At 42.1% G+C, this 27,756-nt stretch overlaps 1 protein-coding gene and 1 long non-coding RNA gene across 4 annotated transcripts; one reads left to right on the top strand and one right to left on the bottom strand.

Annotated features, from left to right (window-relative positions):
• Nucleotides 1-903: 903 nt before the first annotated feature.
• lrrc17 (leucine rich repeat containing 17) lies at nt 904-27,749 on the top strand. 3 transcript variants are annotated; one of them, XM_086147128.1, is made up of 6 exons: nt 904-1,228; nt 9,320-9,422; nt 10,523-10,869; nt 13,867-14,359; nt 22,455-22,610; nt 26,734-27,749. In XM_086147128.1, exons 3-6 carry the CDS (start codon nt 10,594-10,596, stop codon nt 27,174-27,176), a joined length of 1,368 nt encoding a protein of 455 aa, XP_086003254.1. In that variant the 5' UTR covers nt 904-1,228; nt 9,320-9,422; nt 10,523-10,593; the 3' UTR covers nt 27,177-27,749. The 3 variants fall into 3 exon arrangements, with proteins under 3 accessions (XP_086003254.1, XP_086003253.1, XP_086003256.1); XM_086147127.1 differs by lacking the exon at nt 9,320-9,422; XM_086147130.1 differs by lacking the exons at nt 904-1,228; nt 9,320-9,422 and adding an exon at nt 1,240-1,314.
• On the bottom strand, nt 3,107-7,482 carry LOC147234268 (uncharacterized). Its single transcript, XR_015106176.1, has 3 exons — nt 7,366-7,482; nt 4,720-4,784; nt 3,107-3,197 (listed from the first exon to the last, which is right to left on the bottom strand). It is a non-coding gene; the product is annotated as an uncharacterized LOC147234268 (long non-coding RNA).
• Nucleotides 27,750-27,756: the final 7 nt, after the last annotated feature.

The raw sequence follows: 27,756 nt of genomic DNA, 5'->3' as shown, positions 1-27,756 counted from the left end.
CTCTTTGAATGGTCTCACAGTAAACAATCCATTCAAGACAGGGCTGAAAGGTGGGCCTAATATGGAGCTGTTCACTCCGTGTTGATCCTGAGAGGGTGAAGTATCTTCACTTAAGGGATTATTGTTCGTGTGGAGCTATATAATTACACTGAATGCCCTTATAATGACACCCGTCCTTTGGGAGGTGTGTAGTTTGAAAAAGGCCAACTGCTGCTTGTCACTAACAAGTGGATACCCAGTCACTGTGGTAAACATCATTACTTCACGGGTGAACTGAGGGGCTGCGGTGAAAAACAATGTCAGAAAATTAACCTACGATGAAAAAATGAAGAGCCACGCCGGAGCCGTCAAATCCGTTTCGACATGGCAGCCGGGATAAAACGCAACACTTTAAATGCCGTCCTATCTCTGATACTTAGCTGCAAAGTGAGGTAGTCCAGACGCTGTACGGCAAACTGTTTGCAAAACCCTGTGAAACCACAAATGAGGCCCGAAGCATGTATGGCAACATCATTCAAGGTCATCTAACAAAGAAGAGATCATCCACTCAGGCAGCAATCGAACGCAGATGTCTGCGAGGCATCCGGCACGTTTGGAAGCTCAGTTGGTAATAGTGTCTTCGAGGATTTCCAGTCGGCTAAGAGCGCACAGAGCTGGAGCGTAAAGTCCACAAAATATTATATTTTATGTCATTTAGAGTTTGCGCCTCTGTGATTTCTTTCTATCCACCGGTCAGGATGCCTCACATTCACTTCTTTGGGGCTGCAGCCCCCCTTAGTGTGCGTGCATGTGTGTGTGTGTGTGTGTGTGTGTTTCCATGTGTGTTTTGTGGCTCCTCTGTGAATCAGTTTTACTCTGTTCACAGCCTCTCTGTTTCTCTCTCACCCTTTGTGCTCACAGAGAGTCAAGCTGAGTAGGTGAAATGCAGGGGAGTAGGAGAGTGGTAGCTTGTATGAAGCAGTAGACAAGTCACTCCATGCATGCAGAGAAAGGGAGGGAGAGAGAGAGAGAGAGAGAGAGAGAGAGAGAGAGAGAGAGAGAGAGAGAGAGAGAGATTGGAGAGGCAGTTAGTGGTTCCTCAGTGCAAGCACTAAGTTTAGGCAGCCAGGCTGACTTTCTTGGCTCAGAGGCAGCGCTCATGTCAGGATTAGGAGCCGGAGACGCGGGACCAACTGGTGATCTGCAGGTCCTCGTGGACGAACCCGAGCCAGATTCTTTTCCTCGACAGGTAGGACTGAAACCCTCCAACTGGACCGAAGCGCGACAGATCTTTTTGCAAAAATGTTTTACAGACATCTTTGGCGTGCATACTCAGTAAGTTAGGGAGACTTATATAGAATTGTATTTTGCAGGTTGTGACATAATAAAATGCATCAGGGATGCACGTGTCGGTCATCTGCAAAGTTTTTACAAATCCATTCACTCTAATTGAAACAATTTGTTCTGCAGGTATTGAACAAATATACAGACCTTGCTGTTTTGAGGAAGACTTTTAGATCACACCGGAGTAAAAGGGGGTTTAATTACAACTTCTTGAAAAAAAAAAAAAAAACAAGAAAACACAACATCAGAACATGAGGTTATTTTACCCACGACTCACTGTTGTGCACACAAGTAGAGGCAGACACATGGATATCGGATGAATGAGTGGGCAGAGCAGAGACGCTCGATCGGAAGTGAGTACTTTTCATCAACTCGCACAATAGTCGGGAAAACCATTCATCCGGTCTAAACGTGTAACAGGTTTGCACATTGGCGTAATGTCTAACTGAGGTGGACGTTGTGATGTCTATATGTCTGCGGCTATATCAGCGCCTCTCTAGGTTTCAGTAAAATTCCAGACTCACGCTGTGGGAAGCAGAGCAATGTGTGGTTTCATAATGGAATTATGCAGCTACAAAAAAAAAAAAAAAAAAAAAAAAAAGGAAGAGGAGGGGAAAAAAAAAAGCTTGACTTGCAAGTTTAGAGCTCATTGCAAAGTTTGCCCGTTTGGTTTGCTTACTTTTCTGCTAGTTCAGCTCCACACAGAGCCACTCATCTGGAGCACTTTCGAGTTATAGGAAGCTGCTTGCTTACTTTATGTGTGAGTGTCTGTGTGTGTGTGTGTGTGTGTGTGCTCTAGCTATGGCATGAATCTGTCTTTACGGTACAGACATATCTGGCCACAATCCAAACAAATCAATACCGCTGACTGACAATTCAAGACATTGTGTGTGTTTTTGCGTACCAGCACGTGGGCACACACACACACACAATCTCCAAAACATCCAGAGAAAATTTTTCAAGTGCCAAGTTACAGTTGTCTTAAGTAGTTTATGCTGGCTTACACCAATTGAATGGATGAAAGCGATGCTTTTTTTACGACGTCTCCGTCTTCATTGTGAGAGCCTGGGAATCTTATGCTTCGTGTTGTGAGACGAAACTCAATGATTTGTTAATAGTTTTCGGTCCTAATTGAATGCAGCCAAGAAACGGGGGCAGTGCTAAATGCTGTCTGCTTGTCATCAGCTAAAAGCTGCCTGCAAGCAAACCCCCTAAGAGGGGGAGAAATCCGACGTCCATGGGGATGTTACTTTTCTTTAGTCGTTGTTTTCATGGGTGTTGTTGATAATATGAGAAAGCTAAATTTCCATAAGTATGCGGCAGCCATTTGGCTTGTAGGTTCGGCATCTCTGATCCCTTTGACAAGCCCCAAGTGTCATTTTCCTACTTAAAATTCCCTTTCTCTTCTCCTTCGCTGCAGAGACTTACCGATCTGGTTTCAATTAGGCTCTCGGGATGTGTTAGGGTTCTCTCTCACGTCACGCTCGCTCTGTCTACATACACAATAAATGTCTGTGTCTATCCGTGTCTCATCCTCCAGCTTAGCACATAAGGTATGCAGTTAAACATTTTCCCTCCATCCTTTTGGGTCCCTATAGTCTGCGCTGTCAATCTTTCCCTCCTTCCTCTCTCCCTGTAATGGATGGCAGAGTGGCTTTTTCGTGCCACGTAACACGACGAACACATTCTACACGTACAGGAAGCACAACCCAAAGAAAACACAGTGAGGTTAGCTTACCGGGAGACTGTCTGGCAGGAAAATTAAAAAAAATAAAACCCTTACCTCTAAGCTTGTACCTCCTGTCCATCTTAATGTCAGATTGTTTTATGCAATGAATTGCCTGGCTGATGGACGGCAGCTTCTACGCGTGTCCCTGCAAACAAATGCAAGCAGCTTAGAAGAAACCAAATATTTTTGAAAATATAATTATTATCATGATTGCAAAGAAGAGTTTCTCCCGCTCCCCTTTGTTTGTGTTGCCTCCCCCAATGGTTCTCCATTTCAATCTTCAACAGAGTGGCCCTTGTGTTCACGGTAGTTTGCACTGAAGGTCTGTGGACTTTCCTTCCCCCCCGGTTCTCTGTTCGGTGTTACTGGAGCATGAACGCTGTGTGAGCAACCGGTGCCGGCTCAGGGCTTTTCACGGGAGCGCGCCGAACTTGGTTTTCTGAGCTGCCTTGCTGCGTCATCCAGGTACTTCTTTGGAGTTTGGAGGTGATTCTCAGCAGGTGACGCTGCAATTTATATTACAATATGCGTGCGTTGTCCCCTTGACCTATTGCTAACACAGATGTCTGGACGGATACAACCCCCGAAGTCAGGAACACATATGTCTGCTGATTATGTAATGGCCATGCAGCGGTGGAAAAAAAGCGAGGAGGTTGGGGGACTGCATAAACACAGGTTCTTGCTGCACCACCAGATTGAGTCTGAAACCAACTGTACGCGGGTTGACTTTTATGACTGTGCAGCTAAAATAGTTGTGTTTTTGTAGCTGGATCCAAAACTATAAACCCGGTAGGTTTATTGTCGGCTTCACGATTTGATGATATCATGTTTTCTGTCTCGTTCATATTCAGCCTCTGACAAGAATGTCGTATTTACAACTTGTCTTCCAACCTCCAATTTTCTTCGTTTTGCTCTTTTTTGCCGAGTTGGAAAATCAGTGACCAAATGGTTTTTGAACATGTAAACCCAAACCATCTGAATTCTTAATAATCCCCGTCAGCGTTTCCCACCTGGTTTTCCTCTCGTAGGTGGCGCGTGATGATGTTTGAGACCGTCCCGTCTTTCTTTCCTTTGGTCTGCCGAAATGAAACGGCCCAAATTTCTTCGTTTTCATGATTTAGGTTTGTCTCCCGTCCTTATGTGGGTGTGGGTGACAAACCACCCGATTCGTTCGTACTTTCCGTTTTATTCTGCACCAAGAGCTCATTCCGCGTTGTTCCTACACGGTTTCTATGACACGGTGAAACAACAGCCGACAAAGATTAAACATGGATTGATTGATTACAATAATTAAAATGGTCTGTTTAGTTAGCAAAGATTGAAGCGTGTTTAATGCGCTGGAGAGAGATGTACCGTTTGATTCAGTCTGAGGCGACTAAATAGTCCCCGTACTGAATTTCCTGAAACAAATTCCCCACAGAGAGACACCAGAGACTTCAGAGAGAAGCGGTTCGTTTGTTTTGACCCGCAGCTCACGTCTGCCGAGCACACTCCGCTCCCCTTCCTTTTCTTCGGAGCAAGTCTGTTAGCTGTTTCGCCGTGTAAACGTCGTAAAGAAGTTGAATAAAGTTACAGATACAACAGTGAAGTAATAGCCTGTTCAGTGTCGTCTGTCAAATTTGTCTCTATTACGGCTGAATGACCCAATCATGGAGCCATTTTAGTACCTTTCCTGCAGGCAGAGCTCCCCGAGTGTGGTCTTCCAGTAAAGCTTTTGACCACTGAGCCAGAACTGTAAAGGAAAAAGATGTCCGATGATTAGCACCCAATATAAAAGCCATACATACGCCTGACAGAAGGAACCGAGACCATATAAATCAATCGCTTTTTCATGCACCGACGGTAAAACACCTAGTTGTGATGCAACTGTTGGGCACAATGGTACAAACCCAACTGTGGAGCAGAACGTGTGATTTATATGCACATTTATGGATAATTAATGTCTCAATTGGACTCTTTTGAATGGCAACTTTTAAGGGAATGGAAATATATCTACTGTGAGGAGCTCTTGGAACGGCAGAGGCGCTGGCTGCAAAGCACGAGAAACGTTGATCACTCTGTCATTTCACGCAACATTTCTCTTATTCTGCGGGCAGACGCTGGTAAAAGCCACAGTCTCCTTGTAAAATGAGAATTCAATTTTTTTGGAGCCCGTCTGACTTTTTCCAGGAGGCGATTGCTTCACAATGGCTTCAACCGCCGCGTGTGAAACAATAACACAGTGTGATGGAGGCTCATCTTCTCTGAGCTACGGCCAAAGATGTTGTTTTGATTCAACACCTTTTATTCTGGACCACCCAAATAGTGCTGTGTAAACTAGACAGAGACTACAAACAAATGTAAGTTAGCTTATTTGGCACAACGATGCACCTTCAGCTACTGTCAATGCTTGTCTTTGTTCGTTTATATCCTCAAACACTTTGAAATATGAGCACTGTCACTGATTACTTTATTACATTAAACACTGAAAAGGCTGTAGACGTCATTTTTTAGGTATTTTATTAATAAACCAAAGGGCTTTTCCCTATTATGAAGGGAACGCTGGAAATACTAGCCAGGCATTGTTGGCACTTTTCCTGAATCGTACCAAGCGAGTCAAACAAAAATGCTATAATATAATACTATTATTTATATATATATCTAATATAATACTATAATATACTCTGCAGTCTTTCTTATCCTTGTTGGTCCCAGCCTGCACGCATTCCTGCCTATTTTAGTTTATTGATTTTATTCTTGTCATTGCCGTTGTCACTCGATTTATATAGTTTAGTTCTGGTTGTGTATTTTTCACCCTTACTGTTCCTTTATGTTGTTGCTGTTGTTGTTCTCCACTGTGTTCATTTATTCCTTGATGTCTGGCTATCTTGTCTTCTATTGCTTCTCTTTTTATATTTATATTCATATTTACTTCATTTTTTCCAATTTTTTGATTTTTTTTTTTCAATTTCCATCTGTTACGCTGCTGTGATAAATGAATTTCCCCTATAGGGATCAAGAAAGTTTATCTTATCTTATCTTAGTATCTTAAATTTGTGATTCTGCAATTTCATACATTAAAATGCGATCCACAAGAGTTCCTGGTCAGGGATTTAGATTTCACTCTCATGAATTATCATGAATTATTTTGGACTGACACACACATTAAAAGCGTCCTTCGATTAAATCTAGGAGCTGTTGAAAATAGATGGGATAACCGATGGCACATGGAAATACCCTCTTGTCCCCTGGGCTTTATGGATGTGTGATCGCAAAGAGAAAAATAGATGATTTATCGCTCGTGTCTTTTTCCATTGCCCAAAAAAAAAAAAAAAAAGGCACATAACTACCAAGATTCCACTTAGCTTATGTGTATGCGTAATGTTTAATGTGGCCCGATCAGTGGTCAGAGGATAAAACCGCAAGGGCTTTGGCCAAAATGCTGTTTTTGTTTTTGTTTAGTTTTTACACGGGACTTCTTTACACTGAAATGGTCCGAGGGGAAGCGGCTCGAGTGGTAAGTGCTGCTCGGCCGGAATGAGGGTTGGTACGGACATGAGGTGAACCGCAGCGGGTTGGCCAGGGTGGGTTACCATCGCAGCTGGAATGTGTCTCAGATGTTGCAGGCCGACCGTGACCGCTGTCTTCTTAGAGGAGCCGGACTTTCCGTTCCTAGCCGCGGCGGCTGAAATGCGATCTGGGAACCGACGGTGTTAAGGTTTGGAGACGGTTCACTGACTTTAGAAGGAAGTAGAGTAATATTGTTTAAAGTGCATCACCGCTCTGTTCCAGTCAAGCAATCTGAGTAACACCCAGGAAGTAACATGAGCGCTAAAAGCCCGTGGTTGGACATTAACCAATCAAATTTAGAGAGGGTCGAGGGCGTCCGAAGGTTTCGGTGAATGATCTAATGATAAAACATAAGTATATATAAGTTCTGAAAGGAAAGTCATTTGGCCGTGAAAGAGAATTGTAAAGCACCCAAGGCTGCGGATACGACTTAACTCTTATAACCACACATATAGAAAACCGTCCCTCTCAGCACAGCCAATATTATTTCAACGATGTGTCCGGTCCTCGAATAAAGTCTCACTTGTTCTCCAAGGAGACGTGAGGATCATCTAATACCTAACAGTAAGGTTTAGATGGTTTTTCCTTCAACCTGTCAGCCAGTGATTTATCGTACTGTCTACAGGGATGCTGAAAGCTAGTTTGAGTCTGCGATTCTGGGAGAAAGTCAGAACTGTGACTGAATACCAAATACTCCAACATGTTTATCCCCTATATTTTGCCGGTTTTAGGGTATTTTGGTCTCTAGCCTGACCACGACTTACGTTTCCTGGGATGGCTTTCTCCCCCGACTGGAAACCTCCGTCATACATTCATATTCTGCCGCAGCCAGAAATCACCATTCGAATGCACGCCACCTCGGTCTACTGTGTTCTGGTGTGTCGACGAGCAAAGATCTCCAATGTTTTGAAAAACAATCATATCCTAGACAGGCGAACATATGCAAGGAGTTATTAGCGGGATCTATATTTATAAAGTAGAAACCGACAGATTTACCCTCTATAAGGGAACACTCGGTTATCGTGGCGCAGTCGTTTTATTGTTGTTGGAGGAAGAGACTGAATGCATTTCATGTTTTTGCTCCGTTTGAGGTGATTGATGGTGGGACGGCAGAGGGCTGCCGGGGAGGCGCGCTCAACGGACTGAAGAGCGCATCCACAGACACATTCTCAGCTGTTTCTGCCTGTATCAAACCACCGTGGCCGGTCTGTTATTCACAACGGAACGATACCATCTGTACTGACTGGCTTGTTCCACTGTATGAGACACCAGGAGACTGTAAGGGGGCTGTGGTTTGGTATAGATGGACTGACTCAGAATGCATGTCTGTATGTGTGCGTGCATGTGCGTGCATGTGCATGCATGTGCGTGGATGTGTGTGTGTGTGGGTGTGAGTGTGGGGGGTGTTTTATTTGGCAAACTTATCTTGACATTTTTTTGCTTCTGATCGCTCAAGAGACCTATGACTCACTTTCTAAAGAAAAAAAAAAAAAGTGCACATGTGCTCATGCAGACGCGCACACACACACACACAAACACAGACACACATAAACACACTCAAACAGACACACATCAAACACGATTTCGGCGATTTGCAAAAATTATTGATACCAGTATGTACAAGGAGCGGGAGTTTTCGAAACGGATAATCAGACACACTAATTCATTTGTGAGAAACCACAATGGAGATTAGTTTTATTCTAATAGATTTCAGTGATACATTTAACTTGTATCTGTTATCAGACACGTGTGGTGATGCTAAACTTACTCAAGTTACTCAATATTGATTATAGAGCGGGGCCAGTCCATCGGAGACAGATCCTCGACAGGCTCTCGAAGGGGTCTTGAGGGGTCTCCTGCTGAAGTTTTGGGGTCTTCCTCTACCATAAAGTGCTGAGAAGCCGAGAAGTTTTCATTCTTCTATTTTACAAAAAGTGTTTCTGGTTGAGACTAAATAAAAACCATTTCAGATACTTTTGGATTTTCTGTTTCCAAATTTATTTATTTTTTTATAGTCTTACATTATGATAACACACATTTGAACTCTCATGCTCCATCTCTGCTTATATTAAGATATGCAACATTTAAACCATTATTATCAGTATTATTTGATAATATTGCAAATAATATTATTATTAAAAAATGCTATATGACATACATTGATCAACAAACGCATCATATCCTTTTAGATAACCTATGTGGAGTTTTTTTTTCTCACCTCTAATATTTCATGTCATGACATGATCATAAGATAAGATAAGATAAGATAAGATAAGATAAGATAAGATAAGATATTATTTGATATAACTATATAATAATAAGATAACTGAAATTCCTTTGTCGCAGCAGTGTAACAGTTATAATGTCAAAAACTAGGTAAAATAAATATGAATATGAAAGTAAGTATAAACAAAGAGACATAGACGATAGCATGACATCCACGGATAAATAGACAGCAGACGACAACAATAAGAGCAAAACCAACAACATGGAGGATAACAATGGACAACATCAGTAGGAACAGGAAAGGTGAAAAATAAACAACCAATCATCTCATTATATGTTGTATATGTACCTGTCATATTGATGGGGAGAAAAACTAAATAAAAATTGAGTTAGAAAAAAAAAAATGACACAGGTCCCGGCATGGATGATTTCGACACATTGGCATGGAAAGGGATTATAAGATATCAGTTTGGAGGATTTTGTGTTTTCCAGGACCTGGTGACCCTCCTGCCTGTGTCCTTCACTCCAAGTCAGTTGCTTCCACAAAACTGATCTCCTTAGAACTCGGCTTCACCATTCTACTGAGGAAGTCAGCGTGCGTATTGACCTCTCTCCACAAACACCGAAACCACATGAAAGCGGTTTTGGCATTTTCTCTGACCGGAGGCTAAATTTAAAAAAAAAGCACCAATGTCATTTTGGTCTTGTTTTTTTTTCCAGCTGAGTAATTCCAATGAAATCAATGCCTCAGCATCTGCCAAATACATGGAAATTCTGTTGCAAACGTTCATCATTTCCCGTTTATTCTTGTCTTAATTACACTTCCGAACAACCTCAACCGGTTCAAACTACAGGGGCCGGGATACTGATTAATACGAGTCACAAATCATTATTGCCTCCCGTTTAAACCCGGTTCAAAGTTTACCCATCAAATTTAAAGCATCTAATTGCAGACTCCTCGCTTCCGACGTCCACCTCCATCTTCATCTTATTAAGGTTGTTCCCCTTTCCTTCATCAACCCTCTGCAACCGAGCGGCTTTTAATTGCTTTCCATTAGCGCTCCTGGACGTGTTCAGATGCTCTTCGGGGCCCGTCTATGTAAAGGAGCCTCTTCATCATTTCCTTTTCCCTCTGTTTGTCTTCTGATGCGTCCGTCTGCCCCGAGCTCATTCCATCCGCTCACATCTGTTTGCCTTTAAATCCTGTTCCTGTGGGTTGCGTCTCATCCGTGTGCGTTTTTGGCAAATGCATATGTCGTATTGTACGAAGCCTTGAGCGAGCGTGTGTTTTTTCTTTAAACTGCTGTATAAATAAAGCAATTAACGTAATATTATTATTATAGTCAGGCTATGGGATGCAAACATACTTAGGATGATGTTTGGGGAACGTTTTTTCAAGAGGCTTTTATTTCGATTACAACTCAGATGGAAGAATCGAGGCGATGCAGAAGCCAAAGTGAGAATTTACGCGAGGTAACCGAGATTTAAACCCAAATAATGGCAGAGCGAGCGACAGGTGGACCCACGTGGACGAATAACGAGAACAAATGAAGTGTTTCAGGCGAAGCCTTAGAGGCGCATGGAGGGGGACGTCTATTGTTATCGTTCGGATAAATATTAACACATATTCCATTTGTTTAAAGTGCAAAGTAAAACATTTGAAAACCGACCCCCCCCACCTCTGTCTCCGCACAGCTGTGACAGGTTTTTTTTTCATCCCTTCGCAACAACCGTCGGACGGCCCCGTTGACGTCGACCCAGCCGCCATGCGTCTCCTCACCCCTCTGTGCGTCCTGCTGCTGCTCCTCCACTCGGCCGAACCCCGGAGAGGCCATCGATCGGGGGCCGGCGAGAGGAGGGCCCGGGGCCGCGTGCGAGGAAGAGGCAGGGCCGCCGTCATGAAGCGCCAAACGGACGAGTGTAAGGAGTACATGGAGGCGGGAGAGAAGTACCTGGACTGTCAGGACAGGCAGCTGACTACCGTGATGCAAGACTGGCCCAAAGATATTCACCACCTGCTGCTGGCCAGGAATAAAATACAGGCGAGTACAGACACTTTTCCACTCACGAGATCTGAGAACCAGACCACCTGCTGCAATCCAGAAACATGACACAGACAGGGATAATTATCAGAGAATGTCAAAATGAGGTCCTTGGCATCAAATTCTGGCAAGATCACGCCTAAAGCCTATTAGTGTGACCCTAAACTAGACCAGCTTGTTGACACAATGAGCATCTGTGCACCGTTAACCGAGGCGCTGAGATCAGACCGAATTTCCTTTTAAGTATGTGTGCGCGTGTGTGTGATCGTAATGGATGCAATGATTTGTTCTTTTTTTCTTCCTCAATGCAAAGACCAGACAGGCATTGTGTTGCCGGCACTGAGATGAACAAATCATCGACAAGAGTAAAACAGCAGAAATTAGGATTCGTTTTCCTTGTCCACGCTGGAGAGACTATGTCTCCAGGCCCAGACGCCTCCTAGATCAGGGGCGGGCAAACTACGGCCCGCGGGCCACATCCGGCCCGTTGGTCTTTTTAATCTGGCCCGCCAAAGATTGGTGCAGAATTCATACTTGATGTGAATGATTGGATCAATAAATGGAGATTATTTCATTTTTGGAGCTACTTGAGAATTTTCCTGACACAGATTGGCTTTGTGATTTAGCCTTTACTGGAGGACTGAACGTGAAGCTACAAGGGAAAACAACAAAACGGTTTGTGCATGTGATGTGAGCAAATGCCAGAGCCTTCAAAACCAAGCTAGTTTTATTTTCATACCAAATGTCAGACAAATGTCAAATGAGTCTGAAATGTACTGTTAACAAATGCGTTTTTTTCAAATATGTATTTATCTTGTGTTGATCTGGCCTGTCTATCAAATTTTAAAAGTCAATGTGGCCCCTGAGCCAAAAAAAGTTTGCCCAACCCTCCGCTAGAGAAATCCATATCCTCCTTGCACAATCCTTGTCCTCCCTGCCACAACCCAAATTTATGCAGCAGGTTCATTGGAGACCCTCAACTGCCCAAACGTAGGACAGACTCAGTGAATCATTGAATGTTTATTTATTTCTTTCGATCGACCAAAATAAGCAATAAGCGGTATAAATATCAAATAAATCATCAAGTTAACAAATGACTCAGCTGTGTGGAAAACAACAAAGAAAGTCCAAAAATAAAGAAATGAAATTGACATATCTGAAATTCTTGGCCCTGGTTGGTCAGGTCACAGGGGCCTGAGAAAGAACCATAGCGCTGCTGGTTGCGTTTCCAGCAGGAATACCAAAACAAATAGCGTAAAACTGGTGGTCATGTCGAAATAGGAAACCGTGTTTCCACAGGTCTCACTGACCAGCGCATCTATATGAGCTCCAAATCCCCAGCACCGATCCATCGACGCTTTAGTTTCACCGCGTGTTGAGAGATCCCACAGTTTTAATTTTTGCAGTTCATAAAACATTACTGTCACTTTCCCATCAAAAATAAAATCAAGCTGTCAAATGTCGAGGACACGCACAAAGAATCCCACACAAACTAGATAGTTTGGATACATAATTTCATTATTATTGTTATTTTATTTTAATTTTTTTTGCCGATTTATGCATGGCATTTTAGTTCGGTTTCAAAATTCACAATTTACAGAGAGACAAAAAAAGCATCTGAAAAGTATCAATTACAAAGACTATTTTAACCATTTTCCATCGTATGTTTAGGACCTTGTAAATTTGTCCACTTGGTTTTCAAAAAAAAAAAAAACATGGCCATAATGGTTTTCCAAATCCTAACGGATTTTTAGCTCTCGAGCTAATAATGCACTGAAGAGCTGCATGAAGCCAGCAATTCCAAATGTAAATGATCTCTACATGGGGGCTCGGTGTGTTTGCTGTAAATCACGGCGGCCAACAGTAATATCGGACCATTTCTGCACACAGAAATCTATCTGTTCTCGAGGCTTCCAGCTGTTTTGTTATTATGGCTTAGATTAGCGTCTGGGTATAGTCTCGCAGCTCTCGTAAAACTGGCTTGCAGGCAGATGGTTTCATTTTCAAAAAAACTATAATAATGTTACTTCTGTTGCTTGCAAAGCAGTTAGAAAAGACACCAACTAAGTGTGTCGGTGCCGCGGTTAATGCACGAAAACGCCGCCGTTCGGGGAAGATAATAACTTTTTGTTGATGTTAGAAAGACCCGGTCATTTGGGTTAAATTGCTACCTCATTATGGATGGATGGATGCTTCGGGAAAGTCGACACAAAAAGGCATCATTGTTCTCTCAGCCTTAATACAGACAGATAGACGTTGGCGTAGCTTTTCAACCAGCGTAAAGGCATTCGACTTTAAAAATCATCCAAGGACTTGTAAACCTAATAGCACCGAGTTCATTTCATCAAGGTGAAAATTTAGCACTCTCAGCTGAATCGGTAGAGACGGCGAGAGCAGGATTTGAGAACCAAGAGTCGGTGTATTTTCCGTCACATTCAGCTGAGTAGATCAGGGGTGGGCAAACTTTTTGGCTCAGGGGCCGCATTGGCTTTTAAAATTTGACAGACGGGCACAAGATACGATGCATATAAAAAAAAAAAAAACGCGGTAGCGAACAGTACATGTCTGACTCGTCTGACATTTTGCTTTGAAAATAAAACCAGCTTGGTTTTGAAAGCTCTGACGTTTGCTTGCATTTCATGCACAAACCAGTTTTTCCCTTGTAGCTTCACGTCCAGCTCATTCATGTGTGTCAGTATGTCCACAGTAAAGGCTGAATCATAAACTCAATCTGTTTCATCCAGCTCAGGAAAATTCTCAAGTACCTTCAAAAATGAAATAATGTCCTGTTTGAGCTCCCACATTCATTGATCCAAATCAACTGTTAATTCTCTACCAATCTTTGGCGGGCCGGATTAAATAGATCAACGGGCCGGATGTGGCCCGCGGGCCGTAGTTTGCCCACCCCTGGAGTAGATTGTTGCGATCTGAACACGCCTACCTCGGAAATATCGACCGAACGAATGAATTCAACTTGAACGTCTACCCCCTCTTCAGGTGTTGCGAGACAACATGTTCTCCCAGTTCACCCAACTGAAGAGCCTGGACCTCCAGCAGAACGACATCTCCATGGTGGAGGAGCAAGCGTTCAACGGCCTCACCAAGCTCACCGTGTTACTCCTCCAAAACAACAGACTGAAAACGGCCTCCGAGGAGATCCTGCTCCCCATGCCCAAACTCACCTACCTCCGTCTGTACGAGAATCCCTGGAACTGTGACTGTTCACTGGACAACCTGGTCAGGGCTCTGCAGGTGCCGAGTAAACGCAACCTGGGCAACTACGCCAAGTGTGCGGAGCCGTTCTCGTTGAAAGATCAGAAGCTGAAGAAACTGAGCGTGGATATGTTGTGCGCGGACATCTCCGATGGGGACGGAAGGCCGGGAGATTCGGGACGACCGAAGCCTCCGCTTAACAAAACCAGGCAAGTGGCCACATCCATGTGCCACACCTACATGTTCCCCAGACCTCTGCTGGACTGTAGCAACAAAGGTGAGACAGATGATTTTATAATTTCTTAATCTGTGCTGTGAACTGCTTTCAGCTTTTGATAATCAAATGAGATTTCATTTATTTATACGACTCGAAAAAATAAAGGGAAACGCTTGTCACTCCGAGTCAGTGAAATCAAACAGTCCACTTAGGAAGCAACACCGATTCATTTGGACTTGTTTTAAGGACATTACGTCCAAGTTGGATCAGCCCGTCGTGTGTTTTTCCACGTTCATTTTGAGTGCGACTCCAAATCCACACCTCCATGGGTTAACAAATGTGATTTCCATTGATCGTTTTTGTGTGATTTTGTTGTCAGCACATTCAAGGATGCAAAGAGCAAAGTATTTAATTAGAATATTTCATTCATTCAGATCTAGGATGTGTTATTTTAGTGTTTTGGTTTTTTTTTTGTTTTGTTTTTTGAGCAGTGAATTTTTTTATTGTCTCTGACAGTTGACTTCAATGGCTAGTTGTAGCAGAGATGCATCGGACACCTTACTTTCATGATGGAGCACAACTCAAGAGGCCCTACTGTACTAAAATGGGGGGGTGACTAGAACTGCCAGATTTGGAGTACGACACAGAAACCTTTTAGTCATGCAGATAAAGACTCGATTCAAAAGTCCCACTGTAGAAAAAATAATAATCAGGAAAATATGCAAAAAGGATTTGCAGAAAACAGATGATGCATTGTACGCTTTTGGCTTGTCGCTGTTCAGTGAAAGATGGCTTTCTTTGGAGAACATAGGCCGCCTTCAAAAAAAAATACAGCCGGCCGCTTAAATCTTAGTTGGTGTGAATCCGAGACAGCGTTTCAGTTCATCGTGATGACACGGGATGTGATTTAGGTTTGAGGGTACCGGCTGTTTCGAGGTCCAAATTAAAAGGGGGCCGTCGGACGGAAAGAAAAAAAAAAAAGAGATGAAATAGCCCACAATAAAGACACAAAAAGTGACTTTTTTGGACAAATTCAGAAATACCCATGGTCGCTGATGCTAAAAACAAAGGGTCCTACTTTTTATCTGAATGGGCGCATTGTAAGCGCAAGGCACGTATCGAATGATCGAAGCCACATCGGTGCTTTTATGCGTCGAGGACCGGGAACTGGATGAAAGAACAGGAACAAAACAGATTTAGCCACCTCTGCAGAAAATGAATTAACATGTGGAGTTTTTGGTCAACCGTAGCAACAGCTACAGCAGTGGTGCTTTTAAGCGGATGTTTCTGTTTATCTATTCGCAGACAGATTTTGATCACTGTAAAACCGTTGCAGGTGTTTCATTGGGATTAAACGTAAACCAAGTTTGAAAACTTTGAGTCAGGAAGGAATTGTTTTTATCCATTTCCCCCATTGGGCAATAAACTGATATGTGTAAATCTTGTAAATGAGCCAAAGTGGGTGAATAGCAGACCGTGCTCCATATGCCTGATTGTCAAGGGATTCAAGTTCACCTGCTGGTTACATTTTTTGAGAAGGGAACAGCTTTAACTGCTGTAGCAACTATTTTTTTTAAAAGTCACATTACCCAATCACGTTCATCGCTAGTTACTCACGTGTCGAAATATCAGCAGGTCACTGGTTCAATGTTGAAAAGTGGCCTTTCCATGTGGAGTTTGCATCTTCTCCCCCGTGTCTGCGTGGGTTTTCTTCAGGTTCTCTGGTTTCAACCCACCGTCCAGAAACATGCAGAAGAAGAACTAAAATTGCCCAGGCATCTTAAGGAAAGAGTGAACGGTATGTTTCTGTATTTGGCCATTAGATCCGTCCAGGGTGAACCCCTCCTTTCGCCCAATGACAAGCGGCGATAGCCCCCGTACCCCATATAAGCAGTGTAGATAATGAATGAATAAATGGATAAATAAAATGTCGGTTCGAGCACCAGTTCCACTGAAGTAACTATGTGACTCCAACATCGTTGGGCTAAACTTATCAAAAGGTACATTACACATCGCAATCCAAGTACACAGTCACCATAAAAGAAGCGAGTAAAGTACTAGAATCTCTTCAGCAGCGAGACTTTTGTTCTAACTACTCCAAAAGCCATAAACCGAAAGCTGTGGTGTACTTTCTCAGAAAATACAGCAATTACGCTGGCTAATTGCACAGGAAAAGCAGTTTTGGTAGAATTGGCTCAAACAAAGGACGCCAAACATAGAGCTGAGGTTGGTTGAAAAGAAATACCCATTTTGACCAGTTCTAAAAAAGAAAGGAGTTTGAAAAACTAAAAATTGTTTTCCATTTTCCGCAGACACACAGATACTTTCTGAGCATTTCCACCAAATGCCTGTTCCATCAGAAAGGTATATCTACCAGACCGAGGTGTTTGTTTGTACAATCTAATCAAGTAATAACGGTCATGGACGTTCTGGAGAGTATGTGAGGTCACTCACGTCCAACCAAACCAGCTCAAACCGAGCCTCGGCCCAACAGAGCAGATGTACTTTTTTTGTTCTCCAACGATCTGCACATTCGATTGCGATTCCTTGTTCAAATAGGTGAGTCCCATGAATCCTTCCCTTTGTTTCCCAACACAAACACGACAACCCAGTTTAACCCGATTCCTACACGGAAACAGGTTCAATAACATCATAAACCACAGCCAACTCAAACCAGTGCCCAACCTCGACACCAGCTGGTAAATATTGAAAAACTCCCAGCAGACTTCTAGAACTGAAGAAGAAAGGAGGAACATTTTCAAGGACAAAAACCAAGTCCAACTGCTAAAATAAGAGTTGGATGATTGAGAACCTTCACAGATGTGTGACAACACAATGGCTTCTACTGTCTCTTAGCTTCGGTTTCCAATTTCTGTTTGGGTTTCCAGTGAACCCTTGAGTCCTCCACACCTCGTTTCTACCGGAAGACCATAACTTGCTCATTTCACATCTTCCCGTCGTATCATTTGGATATTTAGCTTCTTGTACGAGTGCGCCTCCTGCAGCGGGCGATGTTTGCATTTAATTCAAGTTATTAACGCATCCGAATCTGCAGAAACCACTGCTGTGCGACACATGTTGGAAATCACGAACCAAATCGTTTGGGTCCGGGGGATGATGGATGGATATATTCACGTGTGTGTTGTTTGTGTGCGAAGATAAACAGTAAAAAAAAAAAAAAAAAAAAAAGTTCCGCGCCATAAATAGCCTTTTTCTCGGGAAACAGGGAGCTTCCAATTTTGAGTTTTTTTTCCGAAGTGGCGTAACAAATTTTCTGTTTAATCATGTCAGCCAAAACAAATTGAGTCAAACCTGAGGTTTTGGTTTGCGCCAAAGAATTCGCATGCAAACACAGCCACAGCGCTTTTCGGCATTCACGTTGAATTAGCTCACCTCAGATTCATCTCGAAAAGGGATTTTCCAAACGTCGATGTTCGTGAATCTGAAGATAACGTGAACATAAATCGGCATGAGCATGAATGATCATTTTCCCATATGGTGCGAGGCGGGTGAACAAATTTATTATGTTTTCTTTCAAAAGGGAATGGAAAGGAAGAAAGAAAACCCCTATATTTTCCTCTCCTCTATCTGTTTCCTTTGTTTCCATTTTCCACATCCCTGTGGTTCGATGGTTTCTTCTGTTGGGTGAACCACAGCGGATTTTCATGCTCTGCATGAACATTCCTTCAGTTTATGTCCATTTTGTTTGGACTTTGCATTGAAACCTCCTGCAGGCACCCTCCCTCCCTTCCTTGAGAACCATCTCATCATGAGTCATGATATTGTGAAAGGCTCTCCCAGGTTCAATTAGATAACAGAAGAAATAAATGATCCATAAAGTCATCGCGGCGGGTGAGTGAGGAAGAGAATATTCTGAATCATCAATTTGCCAGGAAGTATCCTTGCAGTTGTTTTGGAGGGTGAAGCTGGAAACGTAACTGTTAAGGCTGATGTTTGTCTTCTGGGGCTCCGCTTTCTCTACCCTGGAAAAACTTCCGTGTTGAGGTGAATGAAGGACTTGTGAAAATATTGGAGAAAAACTGAATTTCGGAGCCTGAGAAGCAGACAAGGTGTGCATGGAGTTGAGGCGAACCTCCCTTAAGAACTTATACAACTGCAGCCGAAAAGCTGTCTGGAAATATTTCAACGAGTGATTTCAAACGTTCACCTCTCGATGCACTTTTTGACAAGGACAATTCTCTGTTAATGGAGTGCGAAAGGAAATAAATTGGCCTATCGGTTCTGACGACCTAATCGCTCTTTTTATGTCCGGCTTCATTACAGTTGCAGGAAAAGGATTATTTAGAGTTCTTTGAGGCGAAGCAGCGATGGAACAACCTTATTTTTTTTATATTATGATGTGAAAAAGCAATCTCGTGGCAATAAGGAACAACACATTGACTCGCATTTATCAGATTGTCCACGCAGTGATATGATATATTCAACATATAGTCACCTCTATGTGTTACTCCTGAATGGTAAATGGTCAAAGTGCTTTACACTGGATAACATTCATCCATTCATTCACACACAACGACGGCGACAAGGCTTTCAAGACCATCAGGCAACTTGGCGACATCAATATATTTCCCGAGGACACTTTGCCAGATAAAAAGACAGAAAAGAGAGGAGATGGGAGTTGGACTGAGCCGCAGGTGCCCTAATGATGACGGATGTTCATGTTATTTTCTGCAAAGTGCAAAACTAAGCTTGATAAATAACCCAATGACACGTGTCTTTTGCCAGGAAGAACTGAATCATTACTTTTTATTTGTTTCGCAAAAAACGGCAGCCTAAAATCACAGCACTCACAACACACGCCTTTCACGATCAAAAAATAAATAAACGAATGAAAAGCAGATAATGGACGGCAAACATTTTCTCAATGCAAACATCATATCCCTCCAACAAGCTCATCTCAATACGAGTCAGGAGAGACAATCAAAATTGCGGAAAGTGAAAGAATACTAACAAATTTCCTGCTACCTGAAACACCAATGCAGCATATCTTTTGTCGAGGCGCTGTAACACGATACCTCGCGCTCCAAGTGCAGCCTGAAGGCGTGGATCCAAACCGCTGTAAAATCAGTGTACAAACCGCAGTCGACCCTGGGGTAATTCTGTCAGCGCAGCAAAAAGAGAAAACCGCTTCCCCCTTTTCTCCCGTCTAAATACTCAGTAGCTTAACACCACGCCTCACACCCCAGCCGTAAACGATATAAAGGTAACCGTTTCCCGGCAAAACAGGATGCGTATCCTCGCTCGGCCTTACACGTACGTGCAAATCATCCACCGTTCTAATTTTCGCTCCCTGGAATGGGATATGGAGACAAATGTGTAGCTTAATGCTCCGCACTCTGTCTTATTCACAGCCGTGGCGAAGCTCCACCGGTGTAAATACTGCCGCTATGTTATTTAAGAGCCGCACATGAACGATGCATGTTTCGCACAAACTGCATGCGAAAAATAGACGCGTTGGAGCCGCAGCGGGGTGTTTTTGGAAAATGGTTAACTTAATGGTGTCTTGAGCGGATTTAAAAGCTGGCATTTTGACATAAAGCAGGCGCTGTAATTTGAATTCCTGCAAAACAGCTAATGGCCTTAAATTAGTGGTTTTCATTTTCTTTTCAAATCTGAAACGAGGCCCCTCCCCGAAAGACAAAGAGTTCCTTAAACGCAAGCCTTTGACTTATATGGATAGATTATGGAGATTTATGGTCGTGATATTCAACGACTTGAATTACAATCCCTAAGTCAACATAAAATAACATCCCACGGCCTTTCTCGTGCAGGAAAACCTCCTATTTTGAAATCTGAAAAAAAAGGTAAGTTTTAGGCGTCGTTGCCATCGGGTAAAATGTTTAGAGGGAGATCTTCTCGGACGGTAGAGCATTTTTTTTTATTTCGCAAAAAGGACAGATATTCACATGTGCAGTGAAATAATGACTCCAGCAGACCGAGTAAAGCTAGAATACATGCATTCCCTGTCATGTTCCCTCTCTGGTTCGCTCTCCCTGGATGATTCACGCGCACACATACACCCAGATGTTAAAGTAGGAACAAGATCCTGAAGATTTGCTCCATTACAAATCACAAAATGCCCCAAAAGTGTCTAATGAAGGCCTCCCGGCTTGGTTGTGGGGAGAGCGCTCAAAGAGCAGACGTAATAACGAACACGAAGCTTGTATCTTCTCATCTTAACAAGTTATTCCCCCTTCTCTCGTTCATGTCTGAGACGTCTTAGGTAATCCACTGTCATTGGCGCTGGAGTCAAATACGCTCACTCGAGGTAAAACACGGAACAACACAAATATGTTTCTCCTGCCCGCCGAGGATTTTTCCGTTTTTGGCAGAAAAGCGCCGATGAGCGATTTGTCATAACGGAGCCTGGGAATATGAGTGCGCTTTTTCTGTTTCCAAGAATTGGCTCTTAATTTGAAAATACTCTTGGAAGGAGAAACAAAGATGTGGACGTAATGATGGAATACCTATTGATTTGAAGTCCTCTCAGCAGCCAACTGGTGGTTTGCAACATGGGAGCAAGCACTCTTATTTGCTATTTGAAACCCACAACACCGAATAATAATAATTGCCCTTCCTGAATGAACTCGCGACATCTGTGCGTATATTTGCTTGTCCCTCTCACTGTTTGCAATTATATTTTTTTAACGTCTGAGATCATTTATAGCGCAGTTACCCAATGAGAGGCCATCTGTGGCGGTTTAATGCACGTGTAAAATATATAACATCTGCTCTATTAAAAAAAATATTTCTCTCTACCAAATTGTGCAGCGTAAATAAACACAAGCAGGAAACTGGTCCACACACTCGTGCTCATCCTCAGGTATCTAAACATCCGATGAGATATGTCGTCTCCCCGCCCGCCGACCCCAACGAGAAATTCAAGAAGCGCTTTTCCATCAAAATAAATCTTCACCGAGCGAACGTGTTTACCTTCTCACACCTGCAGCTCATTTGCAAATTGCTTACAAATCACTCAAGTAGATCACCATATATACCAGATTTTAGGGCCCGCGGGCCACATCCGGCCCGTTTTGCTTTTTTTATTTTTTATTTTTGTTGAATATTTTAATTTTCATTCAATATTGAATTTAGAAACTCCTAGTTTCTTCCCTTTTGTTTAATTTTAAATGCCATACATCTATATGATCATTAATGATTTTAAAGTTGAAATAAAATGCCAAAAAATGTAAATATTTAAATTTTTGCAATTTTTATTTTGTTCAATTTACATGATACCTAGTTGGCCCACGCATAAAAATTAACCAGAAATAATAAAAAAATAATGCCCACCCCTGATGTGTACGCAGCTTCGAATGAATTCAGAAGGTCATCCGGGTGCCGTTAAGAATAGTGATAATAATTATAAAGAGAATGTATCTGATTAACTGCAGAATTTCCACTGCTACATTTGTGCAATACCCAAAATCTGCATCCATTCATCTGCGGCAAAGCTGCAGAAATCCTCCGGTGATTTCTCACAATGACCCAGATCATCTTTGACTCTGTTATTCATTTATGTATTTATTAATTTCGTTTGGTCTGGGGATGAAATGCAAGAGTTTTAATTTGCACGACACCGGTTTGAAGTTCACCGTTGAACTTCCACTTGAGTGTTCTGACAGAATTGGTCTTCTGGTTGGGAAACATGGGAATCCCTGTTAAAACCATTAGGGTCTTCAAAGACAATTGTCCAGGGTGGAAATGTGTGTGTTTGTGTGTGTGTGTGTGTGTGTGTGTGTGTGTGAGGCTAGAAGGTGGAACTTAGTGGAAACATTTGTCTCTGACACAGAAGTGAAATATTGTTGTCACATGCTGCTTCTTGTGAATGTGAAATGTAACACACAACCCACACAACATCTTGAGAAGATATTTAGAGGTGCACAAACAAGATCTCCAGCTCTCTTGCTGTCCCTGGTGTTTGCGTAATAAATTTAGATTTCATTAATTGTGCACATCTGTTCCGTAGCACCCCATGTATTTCCTCTTTATTTGAAGTAGTTTTAAAGAAAAAAAGGGCCATCTGGGTAGTTTCACAAAAGAGGATATGTTTTTATTTACAGTTGGATACAATAAAATGTCGCTTTCCCTTCTCTAGGTGAAATAACCTCCATTACTTTATCCTTCTCCACAGCGTTGAGCACGATCCCATCTGACCTGCCGTCTGACATAGTTAAAATGGACCTGTCTACAAACAACATCAAACATCTCAGGCCGAAGCAGTTCCTGCAGTCCAAAGACCTCAAACTGCTCAACCTCAGCAATAACAGCTTGCACAACATAGACACAGGTAAGAGCGACTGGCCCATATATATATGTATATATATATATATATATATATATATATATATATATATATACATATATATATGTATATATAGACCAGGGGTGCCCACACTTTTTTGCCTTGTGAGCTTCTTTTCAAATGACCATGTGAAAATGATCTACCTCCACTTAAAATACTGAATATATATTTATTGATATATCTACTGAGTATACGTAACACAATGAATGTTTATGGCTCTTGCATAACTGCATGAAGCTTTATGGCACTACAACAGAGTACTTTTTTGGTGAATACCTTTTTCTCATGACTGGAATGGAGTCAAGTTGAAGTTAGCTGTGACAAAAATGACGGCTGCCCTGACAGCTGGGATTTTAGTTCCTTCACCTTTCTCCTTCTCGGCTCACTTTTCGGAGAGAAGTCGGCGTTGTAGTTTTTGTGAACAGACTGAAAATGCCGCTCCGCATTTCCCTTTTTCTGTATAGCGATGGCAGATCGGCAGATGAGGCGAACGCACTTTGAAAATGACAGTCAAAAAAAAGTCCTTCTCCCATTCCGTTTTAGTCTTTTCACTTGGTCCAGCTCCCCTACTCATTTTTATATCCATAAGTTTAGAAGACAAATCGGAGGCTAACTCGCTAGCTTGCTACAACGCGCCGTTATGTACACATGCACAGTGACACCTGTGTCAGAAAAGGTCAGATTGGAAAGACCGACTGTCAGTAAAGTGACAAATTTCATAGTGAGGATGACGGGCTGACGTCCACCTTTTAATGCCATGCGATCTGCACACGCTACCTTTGCGATCGACGTATTGGACACACCTGACATAGACAGTGGACCCTCACTTCTCGCGCTCCGAGACCCCTTGCGAAAAGGGAATTTCCGCAAAGTCGAGACGTGATGGTAGAGACGTAGAAGCTTTGTCCTCAAAAACATCTTATAGGCAGTTTTTTTCAGATTTTTTTATTCGTGAGCGGCACAGTGGCGCATTGGTTGGCGCTTCGGCCTCACAGCACGAAGTATCCTGTTTCGATTCTTACCCTTCTGTGTGGAGTTTGCATGTTTTCACCGCTTTCCGACCACAGTCCAAAAAGACGTGGCAGGTTAATTGGAAAAAAAAATCGTGAAAATTGTATGTGGTTCTGCAATTGACTGGCCACCAGTCCAGTGACCCTGAGTGCAGGATAAGTGGTAGAAGATGGATGGATGAACCAGGTGAATGCACCATTATAGGTTACAGGAAACATATATATATTTGCTTATTTTTCGAGAAGACAAATGGTTTAATAAACTGCCATGGCCCCGTCAATCTAATAACAAAAGTGGACCAACCAACATATTTTGAAGGGCTTTTGCGGTAAGACCGGTATCTTCGATTTCTTCCGCTTCCCCGCCGTCTGTGCATGCCAGCAAAGGAGATCTCATGTTTTATTGAATTTATCGAATTAATTTTAGTTAAATGACCTTAATTTTTCCTCTTTCTTTTCCTCTTAGGCGCGAATAGAATTTCTAAAAAAAAAAAACCTGCAAAAAAAACGCTAAGGAAAAATAAATCGCGAGAACAGAACTGCAAAAAGTTGCGAGGGGGCAAAAGCCTTACCGTGAAGTAGCGATGGTCCACTATATATATGTATATATTACAAATTATAAATAAATTATAATATACAGAAGTTATCATTATTACTATTATTATTATCAAATTATTATATTATTTAATTATATTATTAAATGAATAATATGAAATTGTATATAAATATATATATATATAATGATTATATATATATGTATCATATCATTTTTTATATATATAATTAAAAATATATAAAGTTATATCAAATTATAATATGTATATACATACATGTATAGTTATATATAAATTATTGACATATTGCAACATGATAACCACACTTTATCCCTAGTGATGTAACAACTGAAGCCACACAGCCGTTATCTGTGTGTAAATGCTGTCAAGAGCAGCTAATAGTGACATTTAAACCTTCTTTAAATAACCAACATTGAATTTATCGTTGAATATTTTCCATTTCGGCTGGTCATATAATCTACATCCGAACATCGCGGGGGGAGGAAATATGTTTCTTGTTAAGATCTCCTCGCCACAGAGTCGGTGGATCTCCAGGTGTTTTTAAATACAAATCCAAAGGCACGGTCTGTGTGAATACGTAGCTCGTATTTGTAGACTGCAACTCAGAAGCTTGGTTCGAATTTAGGTCACATTGTGCGGCTTAGACAGATCACAGAGGGAATAACACAGGAAGCATTCGGCTCGGTGCGAGAGCGAGATAAGACGTGAACTAACCACCTGATATACAGACTTATTTGATACATGCAGATGTGTGCGTTTTCAAGTATATCCACATTTAGTGGAAAAAATGACTCCGTGTAGCTCATCGCATATGACGCCAGACCAAACGGGAGCACCCTAAACGAAACCACACGTCTTCATCGAGTGACCTTCCGGAAAACAATAGTGGATTCCATTCCTGACCACTTCACGTCCGGCATCCCAGCTGGTTTATTCTCTGAGACTGGCAATCATCACACGTCCAACCAAAAACACTATTTGTCGAGGACTGTTCTCTTCATGAGATCGATTTCCCTGAAACAAAAACTATTTCGCTCGCGATGACGATGTTAACGCCAAGAAACAAGAAAAACAGAATCTCGGACTTATAAGTCGCCTAAACAAGATTGCGCAGAGGATATAACGCAGTTACGTTCACAGACCTGATAGGTTTAACAAGCAATGAAAATGAAAGCGCAAAACGGGCACATTAAACATTATTTATGTTAGAATATAAAGAGATGGTTAATCGTAATTGGTGTTGGAAGGGATGAGTTTAAAATGCACACAGAAGGCAGTGTTTCTGGCTGGATGGTTTTCCTTAGACGCACCCCAAACCCCCTGAGGAAAAGCATGTAGCTCGTAACGTCCCATGTGGAAGTCTCATTAAAAAGTAATGGAGGGTCGTGGCGTGTAGACTAGTCTCTTTCATCCCATGCATGTTTAATTCCACCTCTACAAACATCTTCCACGCTGTTGTCTCCTACAAAATGCACCGGCAGATGATTTAAGAGTCATGCTTGCGAGCTGACGCCGAAGACTTGTTCCTTATCCCTCCATGATCTGTCCGTCGCGAGTGTCGACTCGGAGGTCCCGGCGATGAGCGACAATCTTCTGTTATGACGTCTCTGTCCGTTTGAATTCTTCAGACCGTTCATATTTGTTGATTTCTATATGTTTACCAGCCTCCTCGTCCTCCTCGCCTCCCTCCTCCCCCTATTTCCTTCCCTCTTCCGCTGTGTTAAGATCAAAGCTGAGCTCAAGGCCAGTGGACTGCATGAAACACTCTTCACAGGCCAATTACGTACACACACACACACACACACACACACACACACACACATAAACCCATTGCTGCACGTCAAGCAATGCCACATTTTGCCTGTTTCTGCTCTCTGTCTGGGTCACATGGCCTCCTCCATAAAATAATTCCTCCTTTTTAGAACAGTTATCATTAAAATTCTTCAGCACTAATAATCTTGGATCTAAAATAGCAGTTATGCTGATGACAAATACTATTATTTACACTGCATTGAAAGGGCTAATTGTCATACTATCAATAAGCTGATTTAAGATTTATTTGCTTTATTTACATTATTAGTAGTAGTAATATTATTATCCTGGTCATTTTTGCAAAAATCTTAATTGCATTACTTGAATCATGACTAATTTTCAAAACATGTTCTTGTAATTTTCCAGGATTTTTTTTTCATGATTTTTATTTTATTTTATTTTATTTTAGTAGTACAAAACCTGCAGAGGAAATAGTTACTTGCTTATGTCTTTAATTACTAGATACATGTTTGTGAAAATACTGTATAAACCTTACAACCGACAATGATACTTTATTAAAAAATATATGACCAGATGACAGTATATAATTATGAGTGGATAACAATGTTGGAAAAACAGTCTTTGATTGTAATATCCTTGAGTTTAAATCCAGAGTCTACATTATTTCGATGGCGGTACGTCCCTCGTTTCGCCCGTGACTACAATGTGCAGTTCGTAAACGTCCGCTCTTCTGCTTTCTCTCACAACCAGCTGCGTTCGCGGGCCTCTTGTACCTGCGCGAGCTCGACCTTTCCAACAACAGTCTTCACTACTTCCAGTATGGTGTACTTGAAGATCTCTACTTCCTACGGAAGCTCAATCTGGACAACAACCCCTGGATCTGCGACTACAACATCCACTACTTGATCTACTGGCTCAAGCACCACCCAGGGGTCTACTACACTGGACTTGTATGCTCAGAGCCGCAAGAGTTCAGGGGATGGCGCGTGGAAGATTACGTGAAGACCTACAACGGGGAGTGTCCCAAGGATAGACAAACGGGTGGCTCGGATGCAGGCTACGGGGGCCAGGACGGGACAGACAATGAGGCCCAGGAGGTGCAGGAGGTGACCGGAGAAGGCCAGGGCGAGCAGCTTCCGCGTCCCCTGAAAGAGAAAAAGCCCAATAAGTTCGAGATCATCAGGTTGAGTTAGAAAAAAAATAATAATAATAAAAAAAGAGCTGAATCGGGAGGGTGTCGCGGTTCGGCCGAGCACGCTGGGAGATTGTAAATCGGAGCAAATTCAGAGTACAGGCTGAAGAATGGATTAACACATTCACTCAATATCTTTTTTTTTTTTCGTTTTAGACTAGAACTGTGATTAGCGCATTTGTGAGACAGTAATCAGATAATTCAATATCTGATGTCTCTTTAGTTGGAAGCGTTTTGCATCTTAAAAAATCGATTTAGGGTAGTTTTTTCAAAAAGAGAAGCAGTTGCAAAGTTATATTGCTCACTTTACTTTTAATGTATGGTTTTTGCTTTCGTTTTAGCTTATTATAGAAGGTTCCCTATCCAAAGTATCAGGGCTGATACGACTAGCATCCCCAGCTGCTTGCAAAGTGAACTGCAAGTTCTCTGTGTTTCTCCCCTCCGTAATGGTGATTGACTTCAGGTTATACTTTTATTTTTCTTTCCAGAAAAAAAGGTAGCTTTTTGTCTTTTTGTTTGTATTAATGTATGATGTTTTCAACCTGTTTCTGGAAATAAAACTGGGTTTATTTTTTCTCAAA

This window comes from Fistularia commersonii, chromosome 5 (genome assembly GCF_037954325.1).
Source record: "Fistularia commersonii isolate RoL2024-O1a breed Wild chromosome 5, RoL_Fcom_v1.0, whole genome shotgun sequence".
In the NCBI taxonomy this organism is placed as follows: Eukaryota; Metazoa; Chordata; class Actinopteri; order Syngnathiformes; family Fistulariidae; genus Fistularia; species Fistularia commersonii.
The sequence above is the reverse complement of the archived record's forward strand: the minus strand, read 5'-3'. Positions and strand labels throughout refer to the sequence as shown.

What these genes read in the sequence shown, in the direction of transcription:
- lrrc17 (XM_086147127.1), top strand. Translation starts at nt 10,594, where the DNA reads ATGCGTCTCCTCACCCCTCTGTGCGTCCTGCTGCTGCTCCTCCACTCG. An exon ending in TGGCCAGGAATAAAATACAG is followed by an intron (nt 10,870 to 13,866) that starts GCGAGTACAGAC and finishes CCCCCTCTTCAG; the next exon opens with GTGTTGCGAGACAACATGTT. An exon ending in GCTGGACTGTAGCAACAAAG is followed by an intron (nt 14,360 to 22,454) that starts GTGAGACAGATG and finishes CCTTCTCCACAG; the next exon opens with CGTTGAGCACGATCCCATCT.